Source organism: Pollicipes pollicipes, unplaced genomic scaffold (assembly GCF_011947565.3).
Source record: "Pollicipes pollicipes isolate AB1234 unplaced genomic scaffold, Ppol_2.1 Scaffold_6440;HRSCAF=7638_pilon_pilon_pilon, whole genome shotgun sequence".
NCBI classification, from domain to species: domain Eukaryota; kingdom Metazoa; phylum Arthropoda; class Thecostraca; order Pollicipedomorpha; family Pollicipedidae; genus Pollicipes; species Pollicipes pollicipes.
The window spans coordinates 236,377-259,301 of NW_023596872.1; the positions used below are offsets into that span (position 1 = coordinate 236,377).

The 22,925-nt window shown below is 55.9% G+C and overlaps 2 protein-coding genes across 6 annotated transcripts; both read right to left on the reverse strand.

Moving 5' to 3' along the window:
• Positions 1-14,961: 14,961 nt before the first annotated feature.
• LOC119106903 (pupal cuticle protein Edg-91-like) lies at positions 14,962-16,753 on the reverse strand. The gene is made up of 2 exons (XM_037230247.1): positions 16,700-16,753; positions 14,962-15,198 (listed from the first exon to the last, which is right to left on the reverse strand). Exons 1-2 carry the CDS (start codon positions 16,751-16,753, stop codon positions 14,962-14,964), a joined length of 291 nt encoding a protein of 96 aa, XP_037086142.1.
• Positions 16,754-16,818: 65 nt separating this feature from the next.
• LOC119106906 (transmembrane protein 42) lies at positions 16,819-22,606 on the reverse strand. Of its 5 annotated transcripts, none has more exons than XM_037230251.1 (5): positions 22,563-22,606; positions 21,537-21,657; positions 20,482-20,649; positions 18,917-19,078; positions 16,819-18,294 (listed from the first exon to the last, which is right to left on the reverse strand). In XM_037230251.1, exons 2-5 carry the CDS (start codon positions 21,540-21,542, stop codon positions 18,172-18,174), a joined length of 459 nt encoding a protein of 152 aa, XP_037086146.1. In that variant the 5' UTR covers positions 21,543-21,657; positions 22,563-22,606; the 3' UTR covers positions 16,819-18,171. The 5 variants fall into 5 exon arrangements, with proteins under 5 accessions (XP_037086146.1, XP_037086145.1, XP_037086150.1 ...); XM_037230250.1 differs by lacking the exon at positions 22,563-22,606 and adding an exon at positions 22,528-22,560; XM_037230255.1 differs by lacking the exon at positions 22,563-22,606 and adding an exon at positions 22,504-22,527.
• Positions 22,607-22,925: the final 319 nt, after the last annotated feature.

The following is a 22,925-nucleotide window of genomic DNA, read 5'->3' on the forward strand; positions in this document are numbered from 1 at the left end:
TATCACTACTTATTGCAGTGTGAAGCATATATTGAACACCTGCTACAGTGTCTACATCCAAGTTGTCTTCTTTTCCACCGCACCACAGCAGAATATAAACTTTCGGGAAGGTGCCTGGCTTGAGCATGAACTAGCCCACCGGGGCATTCTTTGCCCCTCATTCAACCCACTAGCCCACCTGATCTGTCCTCGTGTGTGGGCAGGGGCGTATCCAGAATCTTGTCAAGGGGTTGGCACAAGATTGACGAAGGCCTTCCTGATGATGACCCCCTCCCCCAAAACAAATTGACATAGCTCACTTGTTGACTAGCCTTGCCAGGGAGGGCACATGGCTGACAAAGCCCCCCTGGTAGTGAAAGCCCCACTTCAAAAAGTAGGATATAGCTCACTTGTTCCGGAAAGGTACGGTTTCTCCATTTCGTTGCTATTTTTTCCTTGCAACCCAAGCAGAAACAGACACCAAAAGCTACCGGGCGATGACTTCTGTTTGCCTTTTCAAAAGTCAGAATGAACAATAACCTGCAGAAATCGAGCGTTGAACGACTGCATGGAAAACACCACCGGCGCTCTTCATTTTACGGTGTTTCGGTGGACTTTTCCTCAACCCATAGAGCTCAGAAGCTCCACCGGATTTTTGTCTTGGCTCTGCGGAGACATCGAGGACCCCTGAATGTTAGTTGTAGATCGAAATAGGGTCCAAAACTTGTCTTGACATAACTAACCCATGTTCTCTAGAAATGTTCAATAGGCGATCTGAGTCACTCACTGAGACAAATTATTTAACTTGATTTTGAACATACGTGCTCACAAATATAAACAGCAGCGACCTCAACGACCGGCGTTTCAGACTCCTTAGGTCGCACAGCGTCGGTCCCCGGCTGATAGCATCTAAGCGGTGGCCAACGGGCAGACAAAAAAGATGACGCATATGGAAGAAGTACTTTGAAACGCTTTAGGATATTAACTCGCACACTGAAGGTCTGTGCGTATATTTCATTTGTACGATTTTTCGATCGATGTTAATGGCGTATTCGCCTTTACAATGCCGGGAAGTCACGCTGGATTCTGGTGGTGGATCTGGAAGATTAAAAAAAGAATCTTTGTGTTGCTGTAACTGCTCATTTGACTTAAAGACATCCTCAAAATCGTAAAAAGATAAATACGCCCTAGCCTTATCCCTGAATAGCTCGAATTTATTGACATAACGTGCGATGATATTAATGATGCGATGAATGACAAGGAATGCAGTTTCTTACCGTTTGTTGCATTGGCAAAGTCCTTTGGGCTGGCTCCAGCTCCAGCCATGGTCTAAAAGCATGAGGGATCGCCTGGGAACGGAGAGGCATCGGCCAGAGACGCCAATTGTCCTCATGTAGTTTTGTTCTTTGAGCATTCACATAAGACTTCCGTCTTGGAGATGCCACAAGGCCAGTGCGTGCCAGATGTCGCGTGCCCCACATCAGAACCTGAGCACGTCACCGCAGGCGGTTGCGTGGGCACGTGTACGTTGCGCATAAGTTGCACGGCATATCGTTGAAAAGATTTCACATGTTCTCGAGCAAAGGCTGTCCCGTCCGGTCCAACCTGAGTTTTTCGGTTAAAACGTGTGGGACGGGGACTTTGTGCGTGACCTTTATTGCGATCTTCACTCTAATTACTCGGTCAGGGGTCTAATTTCCTATTCGGTTATGGGAGTTCTGCCCCCCCCCCCCCCCCACACTTCGGTTCCGGCCCCCACACTTCGATAAGAGAGGCGAAAGAAACCCGTCTGTTGGTGTATTTTGTGGGCAGGCTGGGTCATTTTACGCTGTTTATTCCCTCCTCTCAACTTACTTTGCTAAACTACCCGTACCCAACCCTAGTCCCTATGTTCGGTCCTTTTCTAGTTCGAGGGTCGACGATTTTACGGATCTATTTGATCGATCGTGCCTTCTGGTGAGTCGTGCCTGCGCATAGGCCGAAATCCACCCGTAGTGTAGCAGGCAGCATTCTTAGAGGATTGCTTGCACCACTGTCTTGGTGTATTTTCGGGTGATCATGCTCAACTCAACCAGCATTTCAGTATATGAGTGCTGTCTCGACGCACATTTCTTCTACCAGCTTCCATATGCGCCAGTTTTAATGCGTCTTTTGATACGGCGGCGCGCGATATGTTTAGGGACTTCATGGGTGCAAATGGCGGGAAAGGAAGGGAACACGTTATAAGTTGTATGTTTTGATACTTTTACGCGCCCATGATTTTAACTGGTACCATTGTTAACGGTGAAATGGAGTCCGGACTTATGCTGTAGTCGAGGAAGAGTCGGAGATCGACTCCTAAATAGACATTTCGGCAAAGAAGGCGAACTAGTCTCGGGATTCGTGCGAGTTCCTGTTTGAGTTATGCCAGCTATGTTGTCTGGAGTCAGAAATAATTTTACTCAGCCAAGGATTGAGTTAGCATCTTATATTGTTGCCTTAATGTATTGCAAAGGTGCAAGAAATGGAAATGTATATGCTCAATCATCACAGAAATCCAATGAAATTAATTGGATCCTTTGTTGCCCAAGGGTAATGTGATGAGTAAAATTATGCCAGTGAAATTTTTTATTAAAACTAGCCATTGATCTGATCCATTTTTACCTGATCAGTATTAATATTCACTCTAACTCATGCTGCATAGTTGGGCCAGAATGTTGATCAGCATGGTGTGCTTGGAGTCAATGATGGAATCAGGCCCCCATTGACATTGTACATCTGTTTTTCAATATTTAATATTATACTTAAATCAACACTTATGTCAGCAATGGGCACACAGACATGTGAGAAAGATATTCTGTGGAGTGTGATCATTACATAATAATTGGTCCATGCATATAACACAAGTGTGCCATGCAATAGCAAAACTGTTGTGAAAGTGGCATGCTATGCTATTTGGTAATCCATGTTAATTAATTCAAATTATGAAACATGTTAGCCCTTGTATGTCATGCATTGCTGAACAAATATAGCTATACCTGTTTATGGAATGCACTATTACTATTTAAGTTGTGATATGCTTTCATCATGGAATTTGTTGTTATTTCTACTCATACAGGATGAAGTACAGGTCTGGTAGAGGTGGATTCACATCAGTGTGCATTTGCTAGGCTGCCACCAGCTTAGCAAATGCACACTTACATCACAACAGATGTATAATGTGCTTTTTACTAGGTTGTTTGCTCAGGACTTGTGCTATTTTAAAGTTGTATAAATGAGGCCTTATCATGCCCCTCATAAGTCAAAGGAGCTTGGCATCTTTAAATTGGCTAGGATTTGTTCCACACCCATCAAAATGCTGCAGTTTCACTCTTTGTGTGGGCCACAGAACAGGCAAGTGCCTCCTAATTATGGGAACACGTGAGAAGTAACACGTAAGAAGAAAGAGAAAGCTGAGATAGGTCTGTGATGCATTATTTGCTTTAGTTAGGAACCCCTTTTGAAATCTTAAGCACCTCAGATGCTCATGGTAAAAACCAAATTTTAATTTTTGATGACTTCATTGTCCATACTGTTAGTTTAGTGTAAGCAATACCACTTAAAATGGATGATATTAGGCTTATGCCATTCCACATCTTGGTGCTACCATGCTATGCTTGGTACCACAAATTGTTGCCTGACTCTTCTGAGGGATAAGCTTCTCAAAACAAATTCATGCTGAGCACCAGAAATGGCTAAGCCAACCACTAAATGTGAAAGAAGTTTCCCTTCCCCTTCTGGCTCATTTTGTTCTCAAAGCTATGTGCCTAATGCAGGGGGAATAACACGAAAAATATCTGTAATCTTCATACCCAAGTGCTTGAATAGTCACATGGGTGGGACTGCAGTCACTAATTCTGCAATTTTACACACTTGTCTTATCACACATTCATGTGGAGGCAGGGACAGTTTGTCCTCCGAATGTTTTCGGAATAATTTCTGAGCGGTGCGACGTAACCTTGCCAAACTTTGCATTGGTAGGTGATTGCACAGTGGATCTACTGGTTTATAAATCAGACGCGCATAGTAAGGTCGCTGACCCAGGGTAGGTCGGTCAGGCCGTGGGTGTCAGCAAAGGCGATTTCCTCGGAATTGTCTAATCTGGTGTGACGGAGTCTTCGACAAAGCAATGCATCTCTGAGATAGTTCCTCAGGCAATCAAAGAGTTCAGAGTTGCAACAGATTCCACTGACAAGGTCAAGTATGTAGGTCAGACCGAGATCGAAACTAACCTGCTTTCGTACACGAGAGTTCGCTTAATGTCTTGGTTTCTGGCGCTTATTTCAAATTTGTTGATAACAGGGACTCTACCAAAAACGTTCCATAGATTTCCTTAAGGTCAGAGTAGGTCACTGACCTGAGATGACCTGGGTTAGCATATGGTGTTAGGAACATGCTGCCTTAAGAAGTCCCTTACACTTATTCAAAGAACAAAATAGAAGCAGGTTGTAGGTAGTTGTTAGCATGACCTTATAAAGATTAAAAAGGTCACTGGCCTCGAATTAAAACTTTTGACATCGTAATTAGAAAAGCTATCTAGGTCTTGGGCAGTTGCATGAGGCCTGAGGGCACTTTGAACACAAGTTGAAGTTGACATTGTGTGACATTATTTGTCCCCAAGGTTATGACGTAAGAACATCAAATTTTTACGCAAGTGAGTTCATAGCAGGCCAGTCTACCCTGTGAATTTCGTGTATCTAGCTTTCTTAGTTTTTAAGATCTCAGTGGGGTCAAAATGACCCCCACCCGAGCGGAGGGTACTAAATTGGCCATCGGGCGCGTTTTGTTTGATCTTTTGCAGGGCTGCTACTGATTTTTGGTACGTGCATTTTATGGTGCACTGAAGGGACAGGCTACTTCTTTATCATCTGAGCTGATTCATTTACGACATACTATTGATTATTGTATTTCTGATGCCAAGATCGATTATGCCCCTTGCCTAATTCAGGATCTTATTTGTATTTGCAGGATGGAAACGGTTCCAACTCCACGATTTCGGATTCTGGGAGCAAATAAAACAGGTAAAAGGAAACCATTAATTATTTTGCAGACTTTTCATGGTATCGATGTTGTGTCACAAAATAGCTAGAGTCCACCCAGTAAGCCAGGAACATAGCGTACAAGGTGCTCTCAGCTGCCATCATCCCTGTTGTGTAGTTTCCTGTTAAGCTGGAGGGGCTTTTCCAAACTTCGAGAAGCAGGTTCACCAAATATGGGGAGAAACGTCTCTTAAGCAGTAAGTCCTGGCGTATAATTGTCGGCATGAAAACTGGGCTCATAATGCAAACAGGAGCTTAAAGCCTTCCGTGCTAAGGACTTCCGGATTTGTTTTGATATGTGACCAAATATAATTTGCAATTGAAGCATCATCAGTTAACCGATAGTGATAGCTTTTTTATGCTCAGCACAATTTTTACCCCTTCTTTTCTGAACTGTTACGGCCTTTGGAATGCTTTGGACGCGTAGTGGTTTCACTTCATTTAATCCGTACGACATTCTTTTTTAAATTGTATTTCTACCGGGATCAGTCTGAAAAACTCACTTCTGGAAACCCTTCAGCATGGTATACCGATACCTTGAAGACCTGCTACTGGGAGTCCTAATCCCCGAAGATGTGCTGTCGATGTCCGCTTTTCGAATCAGAACATCCAGCCAGCGAGGAACTGAAGCACATCATGTTTGGTTATGGCGGGAGAGGGCCGACCGAGACGGCTGTATGACCGCCCGGACGTCCCGGTAGCTGCCAAGCCTGACCCGGCGTCAAGTGGCAGGGTCGAGTTACGTTAGCTGAACTCTCATCTGGGCCCGTCTCGGGGTCAGGACCTAAAAGGCAAAAGTTCGCAAGGAGAGCTGACCCGTAGAATCGGAGATTGACCGAAGATCCTCATCCGTTGAGGGTAAAACAACAGGTCTCACCCGCGTAGGCATTCTAGGAGCAGGCCTTCGGAGCGTAGGCTTTCCGACCGTCGTCATTCCGGCGGTGGGCCTTCCGGATGGTCTTTCGAGCGTAGGTGTAGTGCCGAGTGTCTTCCGGTCCACACCCTTTTCATGTTTCCAAGTATAGCTAGAGTCCAAATCGATATGGATATGTGCCAGGTATATGTACTGCCGCTAGAAGGACGAAGAGCTGACCAAAACAGGTATCTAAAGCCCCGGATAAAAGGCAAAGCAAAGGTGTAAACTTTCGGGATCTTGAGAGGCAAAGAAGCAACATCATTGCCTTTAACAGTAGCCGGAATTCTATACCCAGAACCAGCCAACAGGACGAAAATATCCGGATCAAGCGTCAAACCTCTGTGGCCCAGCCCTTAACCTGTAAGTCTGGCGGAAGGATTCAGCAAATTTTCAGATCAGGCAAAAAGTCGGAAGGTTTTGAATACCATTTCAGATTTGGCGGTATGAGCACCATGGCTCGCTGCGGGCGCCACATGCAACTTGTGGCCAAGCGTTGATTACTTTTTCGCTGTTGCCTGCTTTGATCTTCATTGCTTGGTGCATATATCAAGCCGCCAGCAAAGCGTCGTCGGAGAAATGTCGCCGAGAAACGTCTCGGTGCGCGCCAGATGTGCGCTTAGGGGCCCGTATCCGTGGAAAGGGTGGGAATGCCCATAGCTTAAGAATTATTGCATATTGACGCACACATCGGATTGTGACAGTCCACCCATAATTTGACTACCCATAATAAAGACTAGATCGCCGTAATTTACTTGCGCTGTATCACGCCCCTCCCCCTCCCCTTCTTCCCATCCGGCAACAGGAATCGAGGAAAGCGTACTGAAGTTCTAGCAGAAATATTGGAAAATATGGCACTGGTTGTCAGGTCCATGATTTTTCTGGTCCATTCCATTCCATCATTCTATTCATTTCATTCATTCAGGTCCATTCAGGCGTGGTGTCCATCAATCATGTCTCGCTGTGTCCACTCGCTGTTTAGGCCACAGCTTGTTCAAGTGAAAACCGGTTTCAAAAATGGTGATGCGGGGGGGGGGGGTTTGAATCCCGGTAGATCCATTACCATTGATCCCGTTCTCAGATGCTCTTAATGTATCGGGTCCAGGTGTCAAGCCAACATCGGCGTGTTCACGTGTTCACGTTCGTGTTCACGTTTCGCGGCGACGGGGCATCTGCGAGATCATAGCGTGGTTTTAGGCTGTCACGCAACGTTAGAAATAAGCGTTACGTCCTTCATGCGAGGCGAGTGGGGAAAACATCATTGAAGGCGCGTTTGCATTGTCTATAGAATTTATTCCTCACCACACATGGTTCGCGTGAATGTTCTTTAAAATTTGTGCCACGGAGTCCCAATAGCTCCGTTTTTTTTGTGTGTGAATCACGTGAAGCAGCGACCCGCAGTGTCAGATATCATATTTCAGAAAGCGTGATGGCAGGAGCAGGGAGACCCAGCCGCTGACGCTGATTTTGGTTTTCATTCTTCAATCAAGGCCTGCTTGCCTAGCTTCAGGCAAGGCCGGCTTGCCTAGCTTCAAGCTAGGCCCGCCTAGCCCGCGTCATCGCTCTTAATCGGAATAGTCTCGCTTTATACCCTTGCAATCGTGTTTCCGGCTCGCTGCGAGACTGTCACCCAAATCAGGCCACGCAACTCGTTCCACTCAGTAATCCAACCATTGCAGCTCGGCGGGTGGCATCCAGCCAGAAGCGCACCAAGGCCAGGTCGTCGCCAGACCGCGTGGAGAAGTCAGCGCAGCGACGCAGCCTGCGATACTACCGCGCCTTCCCGCGCCAGATCCGCTGCGTTTTCAGCGTCCCGCGGTCGGAGACGGGCACCTGCAAGCAGTACCGCTGGACCACGCAGCTAGAGGCGGGTCTGCGCGGCTGCACGGGCGCCGAAGCGGCCGGCACGCTCCAGCGCCAGTTCCAGCGGCGCCTGGCCGAGCACGTGCGCCGGCAGCGCGCCCTGGCGGCGGCGCCGCTCGACCTGCGTCCGTTCTCGCTGGCCGAGGCCCTCAGCGCCGCCGGCCTGGAGCCGGACGCCAACAACGATGCGCTGCCGGCGGCGGCGGCGGCGGTGGCGCAGTGCTCGCTGGCCGAGGCGTTCCCGCCGCTGCAGCTAGCGCGGCGCGACGGCCGGCTGGTGGCGGCGCCCGGCCCGGCCGGCGCGGCGCCCGTGCGCGACGACCGAAACGAGCGCCTAGCGCAGGCAGACGCAGTGCAGGGAGATGCTGCGCGGGGAGGCCCCACACAGGGAGGCGCTGCACAGAGAGACGCCGCACAAGAAGGCCTCACGCAAGAAGGCCCCGCACAGGGAGGTCCCGCGCAGGCAGACGCAGTGCAGGGAGACGCCGCGCAGGGGGACGCCGCGCAAGGAGATATCCGTCAGGATGAGGACGTGGAAAAACCCGACCTGGGACGAGGCGACAAGGATGAAGCGAGGGATGGAGAAGAAGGGCAGGTGACGGGGAAGATTTCGCCGCTGTGGAAGGAGGACGCTGAGGGGGAGCAGGGGTGTGCTGTTGTTGCCATCGGAAATGGTGCAACGACCAGAAAGGACGACCAAAAGCAGATTGGGGCATGCATGCAGGTCCAAATAGTTGAGGTGATAATCGGGAAACCGGAAGAAAGCTGTGAAGTTGCTCTGAAGGTGGAGAAGCTAGCAGATTTGGAAGCCTGCCACGAGGCGCAGGGACAGGCAGATGTTGAACTGCAGACGGGGGAAGATTCAAAAGAACTGGCCGAGGCTGGTGTGCTCAACACCGGGTTCGAGCTGGGAAGCGACAGCGTCGAAACGACCCTGGGAGAGCAGGCACAGAGCGACGCGCTTGCCAGACAACTTGAACCGCAGCCAGATGATGTGGAGAGTGCTGAGGCCGTGCAGGGGACTCCGCATCATACATCCACGGATGTGGGCACAGACTCATCGGTCTACTGCTCCCGGTCGGTGTCTGGCGACGCGCCTTGTCCGCTGGCCCTGGCCCTGCAACACGAACAGGACGGCTCCTCCTCAACGGACACGGCCTCGGAGAGTCCCGACGGACCTCCCAACCGCGCCGCTTCACCCGCCGCGGACGACAGGAGCGCGCCAGGGACGGACGAGCCCAGCCCCGCCGCCAGGAAACGGTCCGCCAGCGACGACGAGTCGTTAGACGTCCTCAACCAGAGCATCGTGCTGCGCTCTGGCCTGAAGCTCGAGCTCCGCCCGGCGAAGCGGGCCCGGTACGGCTCGAGCCGCGTGCGACCGGCCGGGAGGGGCGGGCCTCCCGGGCCGCCGCTCTTTCCGGACCAACACGAGGACCAGCCCGGCCCGCCGCTCGACCCGGACACCCCGACGTGGAGCCCGGTACCCCCTCGCCTGGCCGGCTCACGCCACCCGCTGGGCCCACCCTCGGACAGGCAGCTGCGGGTGCTGAGCTCAGCTCCCCGCTGGCGCAGCGTCACACGCCGACGCGGCAGGCCGAAACGCTCGCCGAGCTGTTGCAGCTCGCCCGTCGACTCAGAGTTGCCGACGCGGTGGCGGCCGTTCCGCGGGCGAGGCCGTGCTGGGGCGCCGCCGAGCCCGCTGCGCGGGGGCCGCGGCGACACGAGGCGCAGGGGCCGCCCAAGGCGCACGGCGAGGCGCTGGCGTGGGTCGCCGACCGCGGTCCGCGGCGCCCGCGGCGACACTTCCGGAGACACGGGCTCCGTGACCGGGCGCGCGCCCGCCGGCGCGGCTGCTCCGCCCGCTGCTGCCGGCGGTGGCGACGGCCCGGTGCCACGCTGGACGGACGTGGGGAAGCCGCCGCTATCGCCGGACGGCGTCGCAGCAGACGTGGAGATGGTGGCTGCTCCCAGTGCGGCCGCGCCGGCGGCGTGCGACGCCGACCCCACCCCGGCTGCCGCCGACGAGCCGGCGGGTGGGATGCTGACGGAGCTGGGCGGGCTGGCTGACCTCTCGCTGTCGAGCGTGTTGGGCCCCGAGCGACCGGGCAGCGGCAGCGGTGAGGTCGGCCTCTGCACCAGCCTGTCGTTCGGCGGCCTCACCAGCTTCAGCTCCGACACCGAGGCGGCCGGCGATGCCGCCGAGCCGAGCAGCGCCGCCGGCGCCGGTGGCGCCTCCAGCGGCGCAGCGGCGCCGATTGAAGTCGGCCCGGCAGCCGACGACGGAGAGGCGAACGCCAGCGGCGGGACGGCGAGCGGTCAGACGCTGCGGTCTTCATCGCCCGCTTGTGCAGAGTGGGATGTGGCGGCCGGCGCTGTGAAGTCGGGTCGCACAGACGCGGCCGGGGAGACCAGCGGCGAGCCGGAGCTGCGTCGTGGGCGCGGTGAGTCGAAGTCGGGTCGTGCTGTGAGAACCGCGAAACCACGGCGTCGACGCGGCGGTGGGCGGAGCCGCGTCCCTCGGACGGACGACACGGACCAAATGACCCGCATGATCGCCTGTGATCTCGTGACTCACGCGGCGCAGGCGAGCTTCGGAGTCAACATGACGGGGTCGCAGGGGGACGAGGCGTATTTAGGAGAGTCGCAGACGCTCACGGTGAGGCCAGACCGCGAAGTGACGGTCGAGTCGGAGCCGGAGGCTGGCGTCTTAGGGTCGCTGTCAGAAGCTGGCGGGATGTATGCGGAGACCGTTGGGGCGGTGCTGAACACGAACGGCCAGAATGTGGGAAAAGGCGCCGGTCGTGGTGGCGATTCAGGCGACGTGGATGACGTCATCAAAACCGATGCGTTCCCCGCGGCCGAGTCGGCCACGGCGTCTGGCGCCCGGCAGCCTCACCAGATGACCGATGCCGCGAAGACGAAGCCGGCAACGCTCACCATGCACTCCACCCTCACGAGCGACGTGGTCGAGTCAGAACTGGCGACCGCCGCCAGCGACTCGGACCTCATGACTCGCGCCGCCGACCCGGACCTGGTGGCGGACACGCCCGACTCGGTGCTGGCGTCGAGCGCCGTCGAGCTGGACGCCATGATCGACGCGTCGGCGGCGGCGGCGGCGGCGGCGGCGTCCGCCGCGGGCCAGCGCGCGGCGCCCGGCGGCGCGGCCAACGGCAGTCCGCGCTCGGCCGACGCCAACCTGTCGGCCGAGGAGCTCTTTCTGCCCGACATGAGCGACGACTCGCAGCCGGCGGCCACCCCGGCGCGGTGGCTGCAGGCGCGCGTGGTTGTGGAGCGCACGTCGTCGCAGCTGATGCGCTTCAGCTACAGCCCGCATGACGCGGCGGCGGCAGCGGCGGTGTCCTTGGCGCCGCCGCCGCCGCCGCCGCCGCCGCCCGCGACGGCGACGGCGACAGCGACGAGGGCCGAGGACGCGGACGGGCAGCGGTGAGTGTGTGTGTGGGGGGGGGGGGGGCTCAGCACCTTCCGCCGTTCCCTGTTTCTTGGCAATGCAGCCCTGCAATGACGTCAGGTCATGCTGCCCGTAATTTGAGAGATCTTCTGGTGTTTTTGTATCGGGATTGGTGTACACAGCGGGGATTAGCCTGTTTATACTGGGTCGTGTGAATAGGCCTGGTGACGAAGTAGTCTGCTGTCAACCAAATCCCTCCAATGTCATTTACCCGCTGCAGCACCGAGTTCATAGACCTTAGAATCAAGCTTCGTCGTAACAGCTGATGTGTGAAAGTTCAGCGAAAACTCGCTCAGGATCTTCAGCCCTCTGTACGCCGCGTTCGTCATGTAAGAGTTGTGGGCGCAAAAGGACCATCTCATTCGGCGCGCCGTAAAACCCCAATCATCATCATGATAAGCTTGCACAACCAGTGTTTAGGCTGCTTGACAGTGAACCATGCGTAACACCACAGACTCGAGGCCAGTTTCGCGCCTGATTCGTCTGCCGCGCCGGGGAGCCGCCGCCGCCCGCACGTGTCCCTGTCTCTGCCCGATACTGACCGCGACCCCCGGCGTCCCGGGCGGCCAGCGCCGCCAGCCTGGAGCCGGAGGAGGAGGAGGCCGGCGCGGCGGGCGACCGCAGCGTCTGGCGGTGCGGCTACTGCGGCTGGAGCGTCTCCCTGCGTGACAAGGCGGCCATCCAGCAACACAGGAGCACCCACAAGCACCGCTGCGCGCGCTGCAAGATCTGCTTCGACACACACGTGAGTGTTCGTGGCGGGGGGGGGGGGGGGGGGGTGACGGAGATGCGTTGTGTCGTGAGGAGGTGGCGTCACATGACGCACGGGCGACTGTACTGTAAAGCCGCGATCTACGTCAGGAGAAGGCATGGTGACGGTTTCTTGTGTTCTGGAGAGCGGGAAAGTCACGGTTCTGCTCTGAATGGCTGTGCGACTTCCACATGACTTTGGTCCGTCCCCTATGCGGTTACGAGGCGATAAATGGACATTACGAACTTCGAGCACCATTCAAAATTTTAGACCGGTCATGGAGTTAGGAGCAATCGGTCCGCTTCGCCCGCCCGCTCTGCAGCACCAACCAGTGTCTGAAGGGGGGGGGGGGGGCTTAACTTTGGGGACGGGCACATTTCGTTCCCCAGATTTATGACCGGACTGCAGACAAAACGGTCTCCTTGATTTAAAGACAAGGCGTAGTTCAGAAATCAAACGCTTCGTTTTGGATCATGTGAACCATCTTTGTATAAAAAGCTGTGCTGCCGGAGGTGCAGCAAGTTACGTTACGGCATGGTGTCCTCCAGCTGCTGTGTCTTGCGCTTCACCCCGTGCTCACCAGACCCCAGTTGCCTCGACTGACGGTGACACGCCGCCGGTCGCCACAGGCAGCCATGATCTCGCACCGGCGCGCGCGTCACCGCGCCGTCAGCGCCGCCACGCGCTCCTGGCGCTGCGACGTGTGCCAGATGGACCTGCACGGCCAGCTGATGATCGTGCGCCACCGCTCGTCGGCGCGCCACCACATGCGCGTCGAGCTCTGCCGCACCCTGCTCGGCAGCATACGCCGCGTGATGCACGGTCAGTGGCGGCGCCCGCGGGCAGCGGGCTGGCGCGCCGCGCCGCGCGGCGCTGGTGCACTCGGCGTGGTCGAGCGTCGAGCGTCGAGCGACCACAACTCCCACCACAACTCTGGTGGGCGTTGTGCTGCCGTTGTGGTGTTCGTGTGTGCGTGAAGCTTGGCAGGGGTGGGCGCTCGGTAGAGGTGCGTCCATTTCTGGTGATTAAGCCGGATTCAGCTTCACACAGCGCTACACTGCTGGGTAGCTCGCGATTTCATGACTTTTTCCGCTATTGTTTTGGGGGTTACTGATATCTCTTTATGGCTTGCTTAGCACCTTCCGTCTTCAGGTACAAATATCACTCAGTTTGATGCGCATGTTGTAAATGGTTAGCTCCGCGCTTTGGCCTCGGCTGAACAGCGGCTTTGAAACACGCTCGATCCACGCGATTGTAGCGCATGGCTTCGCGAAAAGCGTTGACAGAGCGCGCGTCAAACGGCCCGTCACGCAGTGGACGTCCTCGCGAAGGTGGCGCGTCGCCTCCACGCCAGCCGGTTACCAGCCCCTCGACTGCATCACGGCCCGAGCCCTCGCGGCAGCCCGCTACCAGTCCCTCTGCTGCGTCACGGCTCGAGCCGCCGCGGCAGCCCGTTACCAGCCCCTCGGCTGCATCACGGCTTGAGCCGCCGCGGCAGCCCGTTACCAGCCCTTCGGCTGCGTCACGGCTCGAGCCGCCGCCGCGGTGTCCGGCCAGATCAGCGTCCGTGACCTGACTGACCCGACGCGTGACTTCAGGAGACAGCGGCGCCGACTCTGACGGCGGCGACCTGGCCGGCATGGTGCGCGAGGCGCTGGGCGACCAGCTGCCTGACCTCTATCAGCTCGGCGCCAACGTGAGCTCACCGGCCGCCCGCACTGCAGGCCGATCTTGGGGTCATTACTCAGGGACTGAGCGGAGTCTTGGCGTGGCATGGACAGCTTAGCACTGGTAGCTTTGGTGGAATAACATGTCGCACAGCACAGCGTAGCAAAGCACGTGTATCTTTGCGGTCCAGTTGCACGGCAATCGATTTCATTTCGGTCGCGAGGCTTCTCCGGCTCTCGCGGGTTGACCTTGAGATAGGATAGCCCTGCCGGACGTCGAGCTGGCCGGCGCGCCGCCATCGACCTCGGGCCGCGGGCGGCCGTCAGCTGCCGTGACCGGACCGTGCCCGCCGTCAGATGACGCTGCACGGCGCGTCTGGCCGCTCGACGGGGCTGAGCATGCCGGCGCTGACAGACGTCATGAACCGGCTGGTGAGCGCTGTGGGCGACGCCGAGCCGCCCACCCCGATCACGCCCTCGCTCACCGACTCGAGCGGCGCCGACAGCGTCGAGGTGAGGTCTGCAGCGCCCCTCCCCCTCGCGCGCGCCAGGCTGCCGACCGACCGGTGGTGACTGCGTCGGTGCCATGGAGATGGGAGTGTTCGGCGCGGAGGAGCAGCGAACTTGAGGGCGGTGCCCTTATGATGGGTTGCTGGGTATCCTTGGAAGATTTTGAGTTACGTAGCTTGTCTTGCTTTCAGGTGTGGCGCATGGTGTAGTGTATGTAGTATGCACCATTCAAGTTGTGTTGTCACCGTTCCAATCGTGTAGGCACCAACCATGACATCCTGTTGAGACTCAGCATGCTTGCAAATGTCGATCAGAGAGATGTGGATCTGTCCTACCAACATTGAGCCCACCGTGGGCTGCTAGAGCCGGGTTCACGGCATCTCCGCCGCTGCCCTGACCTCTGACCTCCGCCAGGTGAAGCCGCTGTGCAGCGCGGCGTCGGCTGTCGAGTCGACGGTGAGCCAGGCCGGCGACGAGACGTCCCCGAATGTGCGGCCGGCGCCGGCCTGCCGCTGCCGCGAGCCGGCCGAGCGCTGGGAGCCGCCGCGATGGCCGCCGCCGCCGGCCGACCCGGCGGCCGACGGCGGGGCCGCAGCGCCGGCCTCGGACGCGCAGGCGCCGCCGCTCGCCGCGCACCAGACTCCGGCGGCGCGCAGGGACTCGGCGCCGGCGACCGGCTACTGGCAGCCTCCGCCGTGGGCGGCCGGCCGCGACGCCCCGCCGCCGCCGCCGCTGTCGCGAGCGCCGTACGGTTACGGTCCGTACGCGGGGCCGTACGCGCCGCCGCCCTGGTACCAGACGCCGTACGATTCGATGCGCGGCTTCTGGCCGTACCGGCCGCACCCGGGCGTGTACGGGCCGCCCGGGTACGCGCCACCGTACGAGCCGGCCGGGCCGTACCCGCCGACCACGGCGTACCCACCGACCGTCGGGTACCCGCCGCCCGGGGCGTACCCGCCGGTGGGGGCGTGGCCGCGCTGGGACGTCGCCTGCGCGAGCGGACCGCCGCCGCCTCCGTCGCGAGAGCCGGCTGGGCCGCCGGCGCCGCCCGCCTCTCCGGCGCCGTGGGGCGCGCGGGCCTCGCCTCAAGCGCCGGCCAGCGCCGGCTTCCTCTCCACACCACAGCAGGCCGGCGGCAGTGGTGCTGAGGACTTCGAGGGGATATGGCTGCAGATGGTGTCGCGTTAGAGGCAGCGGAGGGCGACCCGGTGACCGTGGGACGGACTGACGGGTGGAGAGCGGGGGTGGCGGCAAGAAGTAGAGACACGACGTAGTAACCGGATGATCCTTTCCGTTAAGAGAGCAGTTACAAACAGAGTTAGGGGCTATTGGCCTTATGCTGATGTTACCTGGCTACAGGTAACCACAACGCTGTGATGGTTTGCAGACGTCTGGATGCGGTGTTGCGTTACGGGGTAAAGAGGAACCGGCAGAGATGATAAGCGGGTTGCGAGGGACACGTCGCAGGGTAATGCTGAACTCTTCATAGTCATGATCGAAGACCAGTCCGCCGGTACCTGCAGATGATGCTGGTACAGAGGACGTTGTTGTAGCTTCCGAGATCGCCAGCCGATGTCCAGATATAGTGAGATGTCCAGAGCGTATAGCAGGGAGTGCCTGCTAGTGCCTGGGTGCAGATGTTGGATGGGTCGGGTATTCGCACGATGTACCTGGATGCACGTGTACCTGGAAGGGGGGGGAAGGGGGGCATCGACCACAGCTGCAAATAGTAAAGCGGTGTGTTCAGATTGCCAACATCGAGCGGGGGCGAGCTCTGGGGAGCAGCCACCGCTTTGAGACGTTTCAAATCGGCGTAGCCTTGCAAGTGTCGTTTGTGATCTCGTGTCGACGTGATATGTGCTCGTCCGGAGCGGCATTCGTTCTTTGATTCGTTTGTTGGAGCGCAGCATTTCTGGTGCGTCGGCGGTGATACTGGTCGGCCTCCTCGCTATGTGATTGGATCTCAGGGTTTATGGGCCGAGACGGGCGCACAGTCAACCTTCTGCTCGTGTAGTCAAGCGCCGTTGTTCCTTATGCTGCCAGATGCAGCCCCATTGTCTTAACCAAGAAATCGGCGGCACCTGGCCAAGGTTTGGCGCGTGCTGCAGTTTTAGGCCTTCCTGGCAGCTGTGATTCCCTCACGGAAGGATTTCCTAGTGTCACGCTTATGTTTTGTTTTGAGAAGAGGACGTATATTTTCCCCAGTTTTACGATGGCATTGCCACCACTTTTCTTCATAATAAAAAGATCGCTAGATCGCGTGCCATTGTAAAACTGCTTGCGCAGGAAGTGCCGAGGTCTGAGAGGCGGCTTTGCGCCACGTGCAGCCTCTGCTGCCCTGCTGGCGCGGCCCCGCCTCGAATGGGGACTCGGCCGCAGGTCCGAACAACCAGCATCTCCAAGGACTCCACCGGCGCATCTCCGATGCCGCCCAAGGCCAGGACGGTTGACGGCACTGTCGTACCCGGGGATCACCCGTCCCATCCTGACCTCGGCGCTGGTCACGCCCGTTTTCGACGTCTGCCACTTGCTACTGAGCTCCATGGCTAGGCGTTGTTGTGGCAACTGCTGAATGGCTGCAAGTATATCCGACCACGTTGACAGAATAATGAAATTCGTATTTTATTGTAAGCGTCCCACACACAAGGAATGTTAAGACTAGAGCAAGATATGTTGAGGCTAGAATGCATGCGATGCGCCCGTGCGAGTTCCTTAAACACGTGCACCCCGCATCTAGCAGGCTATAAATCAGTCCTGTGAAACAATATGCGACACGATAAAAAATCCAACAGCCTGCCTCAGACAAGCGCGTACAGAACACAGGCAACAAGCGAGTCATTGAGTATGCAGATGACATTTGAAGACAATAGCAAACACAAATAATGAGTCACAGCAAACGGTCTCGCACCTAAACGATGCTATGAATTGAGAACGGCCGCGGCGTGGTTACAATTGGCGTACGATCTTTGTCTTCTGTCGCTTTTGTGGGGGGGGGGGGGGGGGGCATAGTGTGAATTTTGGTTAAACTTAAATGTTGAAACGGTTAACCACAAAAGCTGGTCCGCTCCGATTTCCGCAAACAAAAATAAAAATTCTGTAAAAACCAGGCGGCGAGAGGCAAACTTCCTCACCGCGCGCAACGCAGTATCCCGATTTGACTCGGAAGTGCCTTGCATGTTCCAGCAAAATCTCGACCGAGGCCACGGAGAGATCGCACTGACCTAGTGTTGACAAAGTGGAGCAGGATCCACTGTGGTTAGCTTATAAAACGCAACGCAATCCAGGTAAGCTCCGCTCAGCGACCCTCTCCATAAGAGAGCACAATGGAAGGCTTGAACGCTACAATAGGCGCCCATAGAAGACAACGATGGGGCATAACGAGTCAGTGGGATCGGACAGACGCGCACCAACTTGGTGCCCATCCTGCACCAAAAACAGCACAGAGTGCGGCCCCGCCTTCACCTGTACCCGTGCCCAACACCTCGCCGCCGCGAACTCACAACGCGGCCTTCAAGAGAAGTAGTGACCTCGGTAGTCTCGATGGTACCGTATTTACCATCATCCTACACAGGAACAGCAGCGCGGCGCCTAACTGCCGCCGCGCCGACACGGCTGGTGCGCTATACACATCTACCCCTCACTGGCCTGATCTTCTCCCCATGCCCACCGCGCCCACACGTTGGACGTCTACAACCTACTCCTCAACCGCTGCCTGCCTCCGAACGAGTCAACCTCCGAGGGCCGGCGCCCACCCTCGCGCCACGCACGCACACGATTGTGCGCCGCCGACATCGCCGCCACACAAGCGCGGCCTCCGGTAACGCCGACGCCCTAGGCGCACCAGTTCCCCTCTCGCAGTGCCGGTGCGGGCCCGCCTCGGGTCGTCGCTAGAGCCGGATCTTGGTGCCGCGCGGCAGCGCCAGTCGCACCAGCGCCGCGACGGCCCCGCACCGGCACAGCCATCATCTGTGCTTGCGTCGCTTCTGCGCCAACTGCACCGAGCCGGCGTGGATGAGCACGAGGCCGAACACGACCAGCACGAGGCCCGACCACCACAGCACGCCCAGCGTCTCGCCGAACAGCAGCTGCCGGACGGGGCTGGAGTCAGCGTCACGACACAGCTGCAGCGGTCGACAAGCGGCGCTGCTGGGTGGGCGGGCGTCAGGGAAGCGGGCAACAGCTGCATGCGAAGCGTCCGGGAAGCGGGGGGAGGGGAGCAGCCGCACGCACAGCGTCGCCACAAGCAGTGGTCGCGGGCGAAGCTGCTGCCGTGGCAGCTGGAGACAGCACAGCTTCCAAGCTCAGCGTCCCAGCAAACGCCACCTGATGACGAGCACGGTGGGACCTAACCAAAACGCAGGTAACCACATAATGTGAATTACCACAGCGTGGCCCGCACCAGCCAAGACCATACATCGCGCAAGCCAGACGTGTAATCCACAAATGATAGAAGGAGCCCACGCACACCGACCTCGTAGTACGGACAGTCAGTGCCACATCATGGAAGTTCCGCGCCTCACAGAGAATAGCTTAACAACCGACCAGTTCGGTCCGATAACACACCAGGACGAAGACGCGACTACCAGCCAGAAGTATCATACTTCGCATGCGCCTACTACAGGCTCCTAAGCGCATCTCTCACAAACAAGGCGACATAACAGCAGCGAACACGATGACGGAGAGGCCTCGTGGCAGCGGTCGGCTCACCTGGCTGATGACGGCCGTGATCAGCATGTTGGAGGCGGTGGTGATGACGATGGCCTCCAACGAGGAGGCCGAGTGGCGCAGCGCCTTCGTGAAGGAGGTCCACAGCAGAGCGTTCACCAGCAGGGTCAGCAGGAACGCGACCACGCGGAACACGATCACGCGCTGTCGACCACCACCGGACGATGTCATACTGATGTCAGCTGCGCCGCCAACACGCCCACCGAGACACAGAGATCTGGCTCAACAGAAACTCAACACAGCACAGAAGGTGCAGCAAAAATGATTTGCTGGAGCTGGCAAGCAGCTATGACGTACAACAACGTGCATCAAAGCTATATGCATGTGTGTACGCGCAAACATGGCATATGGCGAAATGCCCACAATGTTCCAGCATCCTTGTTAGGTATGTTTAATTTCCATATCCCATCCTCTCACCCAAACACGCCGGCAATCGTCAGCATGTCTGGGTGAGATATTTAAAGCACAAATAATTAGAGCAACAAAGAGCTACCCTTTCATGATGCATACACCACGCCACCACGGACACAACATGTTGAGGCGTCGGGGTGTGTACGCGTTCCGTGGACAGAGGTCCGGATCGTCATCGGACAGTCTCACCCGCTTGTGGATGGAGCCCCGGATCGTCACCGGACAGTCTCACCCGGTCAACGACGAAGCCCCGGATCGTCATCGGACAGTCTCACCCGGTCATGGATGGAGCCCCGGACCGTCACCGGACAGTCTCACCCGGTCATGGATGGAGCCCCGGACAGTCACCGGACAGTCTCACCCGGTCGTGGATGGAGTCCCGGATCGTCACCGGACAGTCTCACCCGGTCAAGGATGGAGTTCCGGATCGTCACCGGACAGTCTCACCCGGTCGTGGATGGAGTCCCGGATCGCCACCGGGCAGTCTCACCCGGTCAAGGATGGAGTTCCGGATCGTCACCGGACAGTCTCACCCGGTCAAGGATGGAGTTCCGGATCGCCACCAGACAGTCTCACCCGGTCATGGATGGAGTTCCGGATCGTCACCGGACAGTCTCACCCGGTCATGGATGGAGTTCCGGATCGTCACCGGACAGTCTCACCAGGCCATGGATGGAGTCCCGAATCGTCATCCGGACAGTTTAACCCGGTCATGGATGGAGTTCCAGATTGTCACCGGACAGTCTCACCCGGTCATGGATGGAGTTCCGGATCGTCACCGGACAGTCTCACCCGGTCATGGATGGAGTTCCGGATCGTCACCGGACAGTCTCACCCGGTCATGGATGGAGTTCCGGATCGTCACCGGACAGTCTCACCAGGCCATGGATGGAGTTCCGAATCGTCACCGGACAGTTTAACCCGGTCATGGATGGAGTTCCAGATTGTCACCGGACAGTCTCACCTGGTCATGGATGGAGTTCCGGATCGTCACCGGACAGTCTCATCCGGTCATGGATGGAGTTCCGGTTCGTCACCGGACAGTATTACCCGGTCATGGATGGAGCCCCGGATCGTCACCAGACAGTCTCACCCGGTCGTGGATGGAGCCCCGGATCGTCACCAGATAGTCTCACCCGGTCGCAGAAGCCCAGCTGCGGCTGCACCAGGCCGGTCAACATGAGGAACTTGCTGGCGAGCAGGCAGAGCCAGTGCGCCTCGCTGTAGGAGGCGGCGAACTTGCCAGTCAGGCCGGCCAAGGCGGCATACAGGCCCGTCTGGGTGGCATACCAGACCCCGATCGGCTGTCCCAGGGGCACAACATGGCAGATTAGACCCCAGTCAGGCTGGCCAAGGCAGCACACAGGCTGGTATGGACAGGATACCAGACCATGATCAGCTGTCTGAGGGGCACAACAAGGCAGATTAGACCCCATTCAGGCTGGCCAAGGCAGCACACAGGCTGGTCTGGACAGGATACCAGACCCTGATCAGCTGTCTGAGGGGCACAAGGCAGATTAGACCCCAGTCAGGCAGCATGACAGTGTTGTAGCATGCCCTGGGCTTGTGTTGGAATACATACCCTGGGGCTTGGTGGAAAGTTCCCAGCAAATCTGAGTGGCCAGGCCCAGAATCAGTGGTCATGGGACAGCAGCTGTGACCACAGGGATTGAGCAGTTATCATCCACTATGAGCCTTACCCTGAACATTCAATATGGGGAGTGCTGAACATAAGCTCATCACTGAGAAATGAATGTCACAGTGCTTGTCATGGCCAAAACATGACCACAAGGTGAGGTTTTAGTAATGAGATCATGCTAAAGGTCATGACAGGGTGCTGATTCAGCTACAGACATAAGACAAAGATGTGGACTACAGTATTATGTGTTAGTGAAAAGTGACCACAAGTTACAGGCAGACATGATATCTACCAATTGCCTGGTCTTTGAACACACCTACACCATACAGTGCAATGCATTAAGTTAATCTGAGCCCAGATGCCACATGTACATGCCACTTGGCTCCAATTGGCTCAGTGCAGTTCATGCTTTGGCTGAAGCAGTTTAACCTGGTGTGGAATAGTTTTAAAAGCAAATATGGCATTCCATAGTGGTGCCAGATACAAATATATTACATAACTCTGCAGGGAAACACTTCCAAGTTAAAGGAGCATACAACACTGTTTTCTTACCTGCATGGTGTAGTTCTCCAAATCAGATCTGTCCAGGAACAAAGCAAAAAATACTTATATGCAATTTACAGTAGTCAGCCCAGTCATAGTATCCCTTATGTCACTGTTGGAAGGATGTGGTCTGAAACAGCCATGGCTAGTGTAATGAAAAAACTGCATGGCATGTATACAGGTAAAAGCATCCTTAGTAGACAAACTGATTGGTAAATAGAATATCATGAATGATTATCTACATCATAAGGTGATTTTTGTACCAAAGCCAGTCTGCTGGGTGCAAAATGATTTCAACTGTCTAATAACAAGCCCGGCTGAAAAAATATGATGAAAAAAATTGATGAGTGGCAATGGCGCAATGAAAAATCACGGTCATGCATGTTGGCCCGAGGCAGACATGCCACACTCTGGTTTAATACATCATGACTTCTTAGGGAATCATTGAAATTGCTGTATAGGACATTTGATTACAGTGACTGTCACTTCCTAGGACCTAAATATATACACAGCCACACTCAAGCCAACAGGGTCATGCTCACAAAAACTCAAGAAAATCTCAAAGTTACTACCAAATGGTGTCAAAGCTAGAAATAACCAATGAATTGTGCCCACAAATGGTCAGATCCTGTACTTATGTCTTCTCTGCTTTTGTAGACGCACAACAACATTGGTTTTGTCAGTCTAAATGTATGCAAGTCACAACCCAGTTACAACAAAAAAGAGCCACATGGCCAATAAGCACACATATCCAAAGCCCAGTGTATCCACCTACTTTTTCTACTCAAATTGGAAAATGGCCCGATTTTGTGCACTGTACTGGGCGCAGAGACCACCTAATGCGCACCAGCGTCAACTTGCACGAATGCAGGCGTCAACCTAAGCGCAGTACGATATACGATCAAAAAAGGCCTTAAATCTTACGGGCATGCATGAATATACAAGGCATTTCACTTGTCGAGACTACGAAGCGCACAATATATCCAAATTCTTTGTTTACAACTGATGCCACCCATTCTCCCTTCAATAACTAACAGATCCGCAACCCGTGGAACTGCTTCTGTTTTGTCGCCGTCGCGCAATAGCCTAAGGTGCAAGTTCTGACGTTTTACACACGTAATAAGATTTTATCGATATGCGTCTATCTTGTGAAGTGTGAAACAATAAAATATTTCGTGTGACTCTATAATATTTTGTTTCCTTAATTTGTTAGTAGCATCTTTCCAATGCACATGAATATTTTCGTCGAGTTGCGTTATGTTCAGAAGACACGTCTCTCAAGACAGCTTCGTATTTGCATTCACATTCAGACACACGTTCGGACCCGGACGCTTTCGATTTCGCCCAAATTTCGCGCACAAGTAGGAGTCACTGAACAGATAACGGCGTCCCAGTCAT

What these genes read in the sequence shown, in the direction of transcription:
- LOC119106903 (XM_037230247.1), bottom strand. Translation starts at nt 16,753, where the DNA reads ATGGAGCTCAGTAGCAAGTGGCAGACGTCGAAAACGGGCGTGACCAGC. An exon ending in CGGGCGTGACCAGCGCCGAG is followed by an intron (nt 15,199 to 16,699) that starts GTCAGGATGGGA and finishes CCGCTCGCGCAG; the next exon opens with GCGACGTCCCAGCGCGGCCA.
- LOC119106906 (XM_037230251.1), bottom strand. An exon ending in AGCTGGGCTTCTGCGACCGG is followed by an intron (nt 19,079 to 20,481) that starts GTGAGACTATCT and finishes GGTGGTCGACAG; the next exon opens with CGCGTGATCGTGTTCCGCGT. An exon ending in TCACGGCCGTCATCAGCCAG is followed by an intron (nt 18,295 to 18,916) that starts GTGAGCCGACCG and finishes CCCGTCCGGCAG; the next exon opens with CTGCTGTTCGGCGAGACGCT.